The following is a 12,499-nucleotide window of genomic DNA, read 5'->3' as shown; positions in this document are numbered from 1 at the left end:
CGCCATGGTAGGTGAGGGCAGCAGGGGGGGAATTTGGATGACTGGGTGTATCATTCTCTTATAGGAAGAAAAAAATGAAAAAAGGAGAGGACAGCATAGAGCTAGAAGGGAGGAAATAAACTGACGAGGGAGTGAGGAAAAGAGTAGGGAAAGAGAAAAGGGAGGTAGAAAAAATCTTTTTTGTCTCCAATCAGTTACAGGTGTAAAGCTTTCTCTACGTCTGATCTAGTGCAACTCTAGGCTTTGGATGGCATTTTTATCTCTGCTAGGTTTTTGTTAAATGAGCACCACACTGGAACCCACTGTTTATTAACAAAGAAATGACTGCGTAGAGCTCAAGAAGGGAGGCACATGGCAGGTTCTTGTCCTCTTCTCCTCATTCCTGCTAAGAAGTGAGGGGTGCTCCCAAGTGGATGTTTCACTGCAGGACTAGAAGCAGCACAGGCGGATTTTTGCATTCCAAATGTGAGCACCTCTTAGAAGCACATACCAGTTCCAGGAGAAATGTACTAACACTAAAAGCATATATATTTTATAATTTACCAACTAGGACATGACTGAATTTTAATTTGGGTTCCTTAAAAGACACACAAAACACAAACATTTTGAGTTAAATGTAAGAGCTGAAGAGGGGTATGGGTTTCGAGATGGAAAATATCCTATGGTAACTACACGGTACCTGGTTTTCCTGTACCTATGCAATCCAAATAAATTCTCAAAAACATAGGATTTGCTTAGTATACCAATTCCATTTATTGTTAAAGAAAGAAGTCACTTCACTTAGTAAAGACCAATGATGGCAGGTAGAAATAAAAACATTTAATCTGGGCTGGGTGGAGTGGCTCACGCCTGTAATCCCAGCACTTTGGGAGGCTGAGGCAAGAAGACTGCTTGAGGCTAGGAGTTCCAGGCAAGCCTGGGCAACATAGTGACACTCATCTCTACAAAAAACTAAAAAATTAGTTGGGCATGGTGGTATATGCCTGTAGTCCTGGCTATTAGGGAGGCTGAGGTAGGAGGACTGCTTGAGTCCAGGAGGTCGAGGCTGCAGTGAGCCAAGATAGTGCCATTGCACTCCAGCCAGGGTGACAGAGTGAGATCTTGACTCACAAAAAAAAACACAAAACAACAACAACAAAAATCTAATGGATCAAAAATGTGAGAAAATGGGCACAATTCGTTTTCGACAAATCCAGTTTTCCAGTTTCATATTTCACAGAATGTTGCCAGGAGTCCTTTAGCTGGCAGACTCTCCCCGTGCATTCCAAAAGCATTCAGGTTCCCAGAACAGGTTTCTATACACTTTTCAGGAACACATCTGCTGTGAAAAATACAATGTTTGTAGCACGGGGACTCCAAACAAAGCCTGAAGGGGAAGATGCACTTAAAAATGTTTATTAAAGAGGCTGGGCGCAGTGGCTCACGCCTGTAATCCTAGCACTTTGGGAGGCCGAGGCGGGCAGATCACTTGAGGTCAGGAGTTCGAGACTAGCCTGGCCAACATGGTGAAACTCCGTCTCTACTAAAAACACAAAAAAATTGTCTGGGCTTGGTGGCGCATGCCTGTAATCCCAGCTACTTGGGAGGCTGAGGCAGGAGAATCGTTTGAACCCAGGAGGCAGAGGTTGCAGTGACCTGAGATCGTGCCACTGCACCACTCCAGCCTGGGCGACAAGAGCGAAACTCCATCTGGAAAAAAAAAAAAAAAGAAAAAGTTTATTAAAGATAGATAGAAAATTCTTCCACATGAGGAAAAGATGGCCAGAGCCACTGTACAATTAGGTTCTGACTTAAAGATTGGAGATTGAAACAAACAGAAAAAATGCAACCGCTTGCATTTCTTGCTAAAAGTAAACCAAAAGCAGTTTAATTTGAAGGATGTGCTATGGTAGCCGTGATTAGGTTTTAGGTCAAATAACCAATGGGCCCAACTCAATGTGAGACAGGGGGAGCCTCATTAAGAAGAGTGGCTGAGAAGGAGGCAGCATGACCAGTACAAATTATTGCCCTTGGAGAATGGAGATGTTGCTTTCCTGTTCATTGAAGATTTTAATTAGAAATGTATTCTTCTTTATAGATGTTTCCATTAGTTGTATTCTAATTATAGACCTTGACAAAAAAAGCAAAAAGAAGACCCAGCAGAGCCAAGCCCACAGACATCCTCAGCGCACAGTCTTGATGTAGCCTTGGCATGGGCAGCACCATTCTGGAACTCGCTGAGTTACACTGAGATGCAGCAGAGGTGTGGGATCCTGAACTCAGCTGGTTCCCAAGCCCATTTCTGAAGTCCTATAAAGAGAGAAACAGAGGAAAAAATTATTTTTAGATGCAGAGAAAGCCCTGTTGTGATATCAATCAAGTAATGGGTTCCAGAAGGTGCCGCCTTTTATGTACTCCTTCAACAGAGACACGTTTGAACACCCACCATGGGCCAGGTGGCCCCAAGATAGGTATGAATGAGTCAGTTCCTTTCCTTGAAGGGCCAGGCCAAGTTCATGACTCCAGACTACACATAAACTGTATGAGAAAGACGGGCCGTGTTTATAGAAAATCAAGGCAGAATTCATGAAGGGTAGAATCTGTGTAAAGTGGAGTCATACCACAGACATATTTAACTCCTAGAGAGATGCAACCATATCTTCTCAGCAATGGAGGAATGACAAAGAAACACCATGGGCTAGGTGTGGTGGCTCACGCCTGTAATCCCAGCACTTTTTGGGAGGCCAAGGCAGGCTGATCACTTGAGGTCAGAGGTTTGAGACCAGCCTGGCCAACATGGTGAAACCCCGTCTCCACTAAAAATATAAAAATTAGCTGGGTGTGGTGGCAGGTGCCGGTTAGTCCCAGCTACTCTGGAGGCTGAGGCAGGAGAATTGCTGGAACCTGGAAGGCGAAGGCTACAGTGAGCCAAGATTGTGCTGCTGCACTCCAGCCTGGGCAACAGAGTGAGACCCTGTCTCAAAAACAAACAAACAAACCAACAACCATGGAAGCCACTTGATTCAGCAAACACATCCCTAGGACAAAGATTCCCAGCTGGGCTGCTGCCACAGGAGGGCTGCGCCAAGAGTGACCCACCCCACATGACCCCACACTCAGTCCCCTCAAAGTACCTTGTGTGCCATACAAATACTATCATTTTCTCTTCATGCCAGATAGAGAACAGGTTGGGAAACCCTGCTTGGGCAGAGCTGAGAAGCTGGGGACCTGACTGTGCTGCTTTTCTCAGTGGTTTCTGTTCACCGGCTTCTTAGCTGGTGTCCAGGGAAGCGGAGAGAGGAGCACCTGGCTATTCTCAGGGTGGCTCTAGTTTTGAAGCGCAATTTATGATATTTTCACCTCGTGTACCTGCTTCAGAATCGGTGCCTCCCCCAATAACATGGGACTCCCCTGTTGAAACCTGAATAACATTTTGAGAGATGGAAGGAGGGGTGTGGAAGGCGCAGATGAGAAATGCTGGATGGAAGGAAAAATGGTAGGGCGGAGGGGCAGCCCAGAGGCGGTGCAGGACAGGACAGGAAATCCACAGAAGCACAAAGTATCTTTGAACAACCATGGTACTTTGCTCAGTCTTCCCTTCCAAACTCTCTAGCAACCTCCTGGTACCTCTTTGGCTTCTGTTTGGGAAGCTGCATCTCAGCATGCACAGGAGAGACACTGGAATGGTGCTTTGCAGAAGGTAACATGAATAGGAATGTGTGGGGTGGACTGAAGGGAGGCAGGAGAATGGGGTAGAAAATCCAGTGGTAAGTTGTAGCAACAGATGAAATGGGAGATAATGAGGACCTCTATCAGGATGACGGCAGAGGGAACAACAGACTTTTGATGTAGAATCAATAGGATTTGCATTCAAAGGATTGGGTAATGCAAGACACAAAGAATAGGAATGGGGAAATGAAAACAACTTCTACAGCCCAGTTTCCACAGGCTCCTATTTATATGTGATTGTGTGGGAAGAATTCTTGCTCTGTCTGTAGAAGGCTAACAGCAGAATTAACACAGCTGTTAGCCACAAGGAAAAGTCTCTCAACCATAATGACAGTCGAAGCATTATTTACTGCTGCACTCCTCAGGTATCTGGGCCGATATCCTGCTGGTCTCCCTGCACTCTGAGTCTTTCATAAGGAAGCACACAGCTGGACAGAATGGGACCGTCCTTCCCATGGCAGGGGGAGGCAAGAGCCGGAGCTCAGTGGTGCACGAAGACCTGTCCCCGTCCCCAGGAGACAGCTCTCTTATGAGGGTGGCTTTTTGCATAATATTTTGGAGTGAGGTTTATGCTGAAGAGCTTCCATTTCAATTTAAAATAGCCTCAAGATCTCAAGGACAGCACTCACATATATGTGGGAACCTGGAGAAAGAATGCAGAGTCCTTCAGCTGAATTGATAGGAACTATGTGAGTTCCTCAAAAGCAGCGAGTCTGCCTAATTCATCTCTGAAATCTTGGGACCTAGCAGGCTGCAGTCACAGAGCAGGTACTCAGTAAGTGTTTAGGAATGAATGAATGAATGACTGATCGAATGAATAATATGAGAGTGTGTATTCCAATGAGATGAGCAACCATCAAGAACATTCTCATCTATGTCTCTGGTGATCAATGTGTCCTGTGATACATTCAGGAAGCTATTCTACTTGAGTCACAAATTGTTGCCTCTAGCAATTAAACCATCACTTTATAAGTGTGGTGTTATAAGACCAGAATTAAGAGGTTGATTAATTTCTCCGAGGCCTGAGTTCTTTAACCTTTGTAAGTCATAGATGGCTTTGAGAAGACTATACAGACCCTTCCAGAAAAATATGGAAGCACATTTACATATCCACACAGCCTCGCTCACACTCTGTCTTCAGGAGGTTCACAGATACCTTCACCCAGGAGTGGACCCAGATTTTGTGGGTCCTGAAGCCTTCTCTTTAAGAAAAAAATAATGAACACAAAATTAGGTACAGGGTCTTGGAAGGGGCCCCTCAAATTGAGAGACCCTGAAACTGGCTACACGAGCTTCAGGGAAAATCCACCCTTTTCCCTATCCCCCGTTCAGAATGCTTGACCTTGGTTCTGAACCTGTGCCATGATTAGTGGTGCCAGGCCAGGTGTCAGGCTCACCTGGGGAAGGACTAGGTGAGTCTTAAAATCTTAAGCATTTAGTTGGGTTGATAACACGTTTTGTTTTTTGTTTCACAAAGCAGTGCGGGTACTGCGCCTTCTTGGCCTGGGTTAAAATAAAAGCAAAACTCTTTGACTTCAGATGACAATTCCGGAAAATTTCTTCTCCTTTCAACTCATCTGTCATAAAATTTTGTTCAAAATAAAGTTACCTATTAAACTACCGGAGAGGATTATTTGTGGTCATGTTAAGTTTAGTCATTCTTCCTCGGGCATCCTTTTTTCTCTCCACCCCTCAGATGTTTAACACATTTGAACATAACTGATTCATAAAAGGTATTTTGGTGCTGAGCTTTCCTCCTGTGCCTGCTGGACAAGTCTGCACCCTGCATCCTGCAGAGAAGCAGAAGCATGCATATGCAGCCACAAGATTTGCCACTCTCTTGAGGATCAAGGCGGGAGCGTGACCGCGGAGCAGGAGAGGGTAAATGCATCCTGTCTCTATTGCGCTGTGCCCTTTTATTATTTTCACCTTTTACCAAATCAAGATCTTGATAAAAGGATTTTGATGATACTATTTTTAAACATAATATTTAAAAAGTTTCTCAGATGACAGAGTAATAATCAGTAGCCAGCTAGCTTTTTGTACATTTCAATCGTCACTACCACTGAGATACTTAAGAAAAAGTAGTTTAGAAATATGGGAAATATGAGATCTTTCTCATAAAGTCCAAGATGCTCAAACATGTAAATGTACAACCATAGCAGTTGAAAGCAGGGATCATGAATAGAAAATAATGTAATAAAAAGTGCTTATAGGCGAAGTGATTATAAACAGCCGATAGAAAAAGTCGACACACACACGACAAGCGTAGTTCTAGAAAGTAAACGGAGGCTCAGACCTTCCCTAAACCTTTAAAACCTTATCAAGATTGTCAATTCCTGAAATTCAATACATATCTGCATCGCTCAAAGTATCATACACCAAATTCGAATAATGTTATTGCTTATTAAAACAAACTGGGGCTGGGTGCGGTGGCTCACGCCTATAATCCCAGCACTTTGGGAGGCCGAGGCGGATCACGAGGTCAGGAGATGAGACCATCCTGGCTAACACGGTGAAACCCCGTCTCTATTAAAAATACAAAAAATGAGCCAGGCGTGGTGGCGGGAGCCTGTAGTCCCAGCTACTCAGGAGGCTGAAGCGGGAGAATGGTGTGAACCCAGGAGGCGAAGCTTGCAGTGAGCCGAGATCGCGCCACTGCACTCCAGCCTGGGTGACAGAGTGAGACTCCATCATCTCAAAAACAAAACAAAACAAAACAAAACAAAAACAGCAACAACAAAAAAAACAAGGTGGAACATCAACTCAGACAATTTTTAAGAACTCAAATTCTACTCAGAAATGCTTTTTTAAAAACAGAAATTTGAAACACGGCAGGATATGACCTTTGCTTACACAAAAGGCGTTATTTATCTGTTAAATGGAGTTATTTATCCTGTTATAATAGACTAAGGGGCACACTAAAATTCCCATTGTGCATTCTGTGTTAACTTTGATTAACATGGGTTTGTCTTCCCTTGTATATCTCACTGCTCCCTTGATTAATTTCTAAATCTACTTACTTGCTAACTCTTAAAAATAATCTACTAATTTTCAAAAGTGTAGCTTATCAAATCCTATCGAAGTAATCAATCTGTTAAAGCAGAACCAAGTATGTATACCAAAATTTCAAAAAAAAAAAAAAAAACTTTCATGTTCAGAAACTTTAGGGATCAGATTTCAATCAGTTAAAGATAAATACAGACAGTTGGGATGATAACAACAGTCTATCTCTATTTCCTTCGTCTCTAGCAGTTGTGCACGTATTGTTGGGGAAAGGAAAGAGATGCTTTTAACTTGAGCATGTTTCACGCCACAAGGCACAGATGGAACCGGTTCTAGGAGCAGTAAGTCCTCGAGCTCTGGGCTCTAATCCCAGCTCCATCTGAGGATTCTCAGGCAAATTTTATCCTCTTTTTGCCTCCATTTCCTCACCTGTAAAATGGAGATACTGCTAGTATTTGTGCATCATAGGGTTTTTATGAGGATTAAATTAGATATATATAGATTAAGTGTCCTGAACATTTAAATGTCAATTCAGATTAACTTATTCCATGGTATTTTGTGGTTCTAATGAAAAACGCAAATGTCCTCAGAAATTCTTTTTGTAAATTACAAAGTCATTATTTTATTTGCTTCTAAAATAGAATTGACCCGTGCTATTTTTGTTCCTTATGTATACCATTAAGAGGCACACAATATAATGAATGAGCATGGGTTTTGAATTGTGGCAGACCAAACTGAACGCAGGTTCAGACATCCATGTGATCTTAGGCAGGTAGTTTAAACTCTCTAAGCCTGGCTATCCTTTCTGTGAAGGAGGAAAGCCATCTACCTTAGGAAGTTATCAGAAGGAATAGAAGTAATGTGCCCACGGCCGGGCAGACTGCCTGGAATACAGAAGGTTCACAATAAGGGCTGCCGTGACGGTGACGTCACAGGAGTGTGGCTTGAAAAACAGAGAAGGCCAGAGCCTCCCACAGCACTTACTACCAACACTGAGATGACAACGTCCTGCCTTGCATATCCTCACAAGCACTAACCCATGAGGAAGAAGCTACGTCCATTGTGAAGTCAGCACCTCTTACTCCCTGGGCTCTGAGATGGTAAAGCCGGTGGAGTGCACCTTCTGGAAAAGCTCCGAACTAAAACCATCACCCGCCCCTGCCCCCTCTAGTTACTGCTTGCTCAGGCCTCAACTAAGACAGGACTTGCTTTAGGAAAACCTCTCTCAACCACTGCCCACCCCGTGTGGGCCTGCTCGTCTCGTCAGCCGGCCCTCCTCATGGCGCGTGTCAACGGTGGTGAGCACCCTGCTGGATCCTGGCTCCTGCATCACCCTAAGCTTGCTCCTTCTGAGCAGGGGTGGCCTTTCTCTCCAATAGATGCCCAGGACCTGGTACCTAGGAGGGGCCAGTGTTAGCTGAATGCATACTGCCATTGCTACGTGTTACTTACTACCATATATTCACATTTTATATAGGAGCAAATATCCCTTCCATATGAACTGCCATTTACCTATTCTTACATTTCTTATTAGACTGACAAGTAAATGGGACAAGGAGTCATACATCACCAATACTACATAGTATAAATATGAAATAGGGTTACTAGGGAAAAACCTTACCAGCAGAGAAACAGCATGTTATATGAGTTCTCTATTGCTACTTTAACAAAACACCACAAACCTAGGGTATGAAGCAATATGCATTTATTCTCTTTCAATTCTGGAGGTCAGAAGTTCTATGTCAAGGTGTTGGCTGGGAGGCATTCTTCTGGGGGCTCCAGGGAAGAATCTGATTCCTTGCCCTTTCCAGGTTCTACAATTTGCCTACATCTCTTGGCCTGTGGCCCTTTTTTTTCCATTTTCAAAGCCAGTAGCATAGGGTTACTATTATTATTATTATTATTATTTATTATTATTTTGAGACAGAGTCTCACTCTGTCACCCAGGCTGGAGTACAGTGGTGCAATCTCGGCTCACTCCAACCTCCACCTCCTGGGTTCAGGCAATTCTCCTGTTTCAGCCTCCCGAGTAGCGCATGTCACCACGCCTGGCTAATTTTGGCATTTTTAGTAGAGATGGGGTTTCACCATATTGGTCAGGCTGGTCTCAAACTCTTGACCTCAGGTCATCATAGGGTTATTTTTATAAGGACCTTTGTGATTTACATTGAACCCACTTAGATAACCCAGAATAATCCTCTCATTTCAAGATCCTTATCTTAATCACATCTGCAAAATTCCTTTTGCCATGTAAGGTAACATCGTTGGAGGATCAGGTGATTAGGACATCTTTGGGTGGGGGACATGACTGTGTCTGCCACTCCTGACATATGTGAGCCCCCAAGCTTGCATCCCACCAGAAAGCGTACTCAGTTCAGGCAGAGCTAAACTAGCTGCCCAAGAGAACACACTCTGACAGAAGTGTGATGCTCTACACGTTTACAAGGAAAGAGGGATAGGGCGCCTCTTGGAGACTGTGTGGCTGGTTGACCGTGAAGTTTCCTGGGGGAAGAGGACAGCAAACCTCCAAGGCTCAGCCTCTGCTAAGGCCTTTTCCTTCTGCTGAGCTAACAGACTTGCTGAGCTAGCTGCTTCCTAAGAAAATGGGGAGGAAACAGGCCTCCAGGGCCTTCAGATGTGTCCTACTCACAGGTCTTTTGGCCCCAAGAGACAAGACTCTGAGGGAAAGGGCACCCAAGAGATGATCAGTTAATGTTTTCTGAATTGGTATTTGCATTTCTACTTATTCCTTTGCCTCCTATAGTCATTTCTTCACCTAGTTACAAGTATTCTCTTCTTGGGGGCTGGATGGGCTTGGGCTTCCAATGGAAGGAAGTCATGTTGTTTAGAGGCCTTTCTTCCAAGTCCTCTTCCTTCTCATACAAAATATTGATAAGTTGTAATATGGTACCTGGCTGGAGAACCAGAAGCACAAGGATTCAGTGAGAAAGGCAGAGGATAGGCTCTATGTGAAAATACTAAGTAGAAGGAGTATTTAGAGAACATTCACCATGTGCCCAGCAGGATGCTAAGTGCTCTCTAATCCTTCAAACTACTCAATGAAGTAGCTAATAGGAGTTAACCCTCTCTTTAAGTCACTTGCCCAAATTTCTGATAGTATAAATGGTGAAGCAGATGAGTGGCCTGGCTTTACTCATACTAAGTACAGCCCCACAGCAACACTTCTGAGATACATTGATAATTCCATATAAATGAGAAAGAGCAAGGCACTGCATAGTTATTAAAATAACTATCAAGATCAACAGTCCCACCAAATAGATTTTATCCATTTTACTTGCCCCTGCACCTCACAGAGGTAATGGTGTTATTTTGAGTTTCCCTACAGAGGCCATTCCAGAAAAGTCAGCCGCAAGTTATGCAGAGACATTTCACGCTACCTGTCTTGCAGTTCTGAGCCACGTTGCGACTTTGTAATTGTGACCTGTAGATGGCACATCGCTGAGTATGCTCTGAACACACACATGCACACACACTTGATGCGCTCACATGAGAACACGTTGCAAAATGTGTTTTAATGAGGAACAGTTGGTCTGGTTCTGCTCAAATAAAAGATATCCCTGTAAGAGAGTTGCCACCTGTCTTCCCATCTTGCGGTGCAGCTTCCAAATGAGTTCTTCTGTCCCTGACACCTGCAGGTGTTACCAGGGCCCTGCAATCACATTCCACATGCCAGCTCCCTTCCTTGAATTGACAAGACAACCCTGTCCCTGGGCTTCATGTTATTACCAGATACCAGGACATACAGGGGATTAAGGGTGCCAAGCTATCTTTCTCCTTTATTCTTCTAGACATTCCCCAAATTGGGAGCTCTTTAATATCATATAAGTAGCTGTACCCAATTATCTCCAAACCAAAAATGCCAGTATTTTATCTTGAAGTCAGTTAAAACAATGCTGTATGCATAGTCCATCAGCATTATAGGTACACTGGAATGTAACAGGATCAACAAGTTGAAGTTGGAATTAATTGCTCCTTTCCATTTCTTTTGGAAGAACATTTCCATTGTAAGACCTCTGTCACACAGTCGCGCAATTAGAGCACAATACTGTCAGCCTTTCTGTTTCAATTCTGGGAATGAGAAATTCTACATCAGACATTATTCATGTGAAATTTTTCCCTTACCCCTTTCACCCTAAATGTGTAATTGCTATCAGGTCATTACAATTATGAATAAAAATTTTAAACTTGAACACACACATACACACACATGCAAACTCTCTAATCTTAATATCACGGATGGGTTTTTATCTTATTTCGGTGATAGCAGAGTAAACACAAGGCTTTGCTAATAAGTCTGAACATAAATTATGAAACTATCTACTGTATGATCAAATGCATTTCAGAGTATATTCTGAGTAATTCTGCCTTGACGTCCACCAAAGGAACAGATCTGATGTGCCCCTGTGTGGTCTCAGTGATCCCTCTCTTTCAGAATGCCCAACCCGCAGACTTGAACGGTGCCAAATGAAAGATAGAGATAATCATATCAAAAAACAAAGCTTGGCATCTGCCCATCACCTAATTATTACTCTGTAAGCCCGCATTTCATCTGACTTAAGAGATGTGAAAGCAACTCTTAAGCTCTGAACTTATTTTAATGGCTTCAAAACATTTCTTATGTGTAAATTTTTCTCATGGCTCAGAGGCACTGTTAGAGCTTGAAGTGCAATCTAACAGGGATGAAGAAAAAATTGTTTGATAGCTCAGATCTCAGGATAAATTAGAGTTTAGAACAGGCTTTTTTCCCCCCACCAAGCCTGAACATATGCAGAAAACCTACTGAAACCAAATATGTGACCAATGCAAGGAAACAATCTTAAAACATACATTATGCAGTACAGTATAATATAGAAAAGAATCTTGAAATTGGCTGGGCATGGTGGCTCACACCTGTAATCCCAGCATTTTGGGAGGCCAAGGTGGGTGGACTGCTGGAGCCCAGGACTTCTACACTAACCTGGGCAACATGGCGAAACCCCCTCTCTACAAAAAATACAAAATTAGCTGGGTATTGTGGTGTGTGCTTGTAGTCCCAGCTACTCGGGAGGCTAAGGTAGGAGGATCACTTGAGCCCAGGAGGTGGAGGCTGCAGTGAGCTGTGATGGCACCACTGCACTCCAGCCTGGGTGACAGAGAAAGACCTTGTCTCCCCTCCATGAAAAAAATTCTGGTATTGAATACAAAATTATAAGCTATCTCTATCACAATTACATTTTATTTTTATTTTTTGAGATAGAGTCTCGCTCTGTCACCTAGATTGGAGTGCAGTGGTATGATCTTGGCTCACTGCAACCTCCGCCTCCTGGGTTCAAGTGACTCTCCTGCTTCAGCCTCCTGAGTAGCTGGGATTACAGGCATGTGCCACCATGCCCAGCTAATTTTTGTATTTTTAGTAGAAATGGGGTTTCACCATGTTGTCTGGGCTGGTCTTGAACTCCTGGCCTCAGGTGATCCACCCACCTCGGCCTCCCAAAGTGCTGGGATTACAGGTATGAGCCACCGTGCCTGGCCCACAATTATATTTTAATCTCCCCAGTATAAACTTCAGGAAGCACCTCCTAAGGAAAGCATCCCTAACAGGAACTGCTGCATCAGACCTTCATAAGAAGGAATGAGCAAAGGTGGCCCCTCAGGCTTTGTAATGCATTCTCGACACTCCAGCTGTGGGCTTCTATCTGAATACCTTCATTTTTAGCTGTCTTAATCTTTGGCTTAGTAACAAATATTCATTCAAATGAGCTTATAATAGTTTCCTAATTTTTGG

General features: G+C 43.5%; 1 protein-coding gene across 2 annotated transcripts in view; it reads right to left on the bottom strand.

Moving 5' to 3' along the window:
* Nucleotides 1–729: 729 nt before the first annotated feature.
* The window catches only part of CDKAL1 (CDK5 regulatory subunit associated protein 1 like 1), a 704,387-nt gene continuing 692,617 nt past the window's right edge, over nt 730–12,499 (bottom strand). For both annotated transcript variants that reach the window (XM_003823187.6, XM_034961530.3), the window contains exon 16: nt 730–2,289. In XM_003823187.6, the coding sequence (XP_003823235.1) occupies nt 2,098–2,289 (192 nt within the window). In that variant the 3' untranslated portion in view covers nt 730–2,097. The remainder of the gene's footprint in view (nt 2,290–12,499) is intronic.

This window comes from Pan paniscus, chromosome 5, assembly GCF_029289425.2.
Source record: "Pan paniscus chromosome 5, NHGRI_mPanPan1-v2.0_pri, whole genome shotgun sequence".
Lineage (NCBI taxonomy): Eukaryota > Metazoa > Chordata > Mammalia > Primates > Hominidae > Pan > Pan paniscus.
The sequence above is the reverse complement of the archived record's forward strand: the minus strand, read 5'-3'. Positions and strand labels throughout refer to the sequence as shown.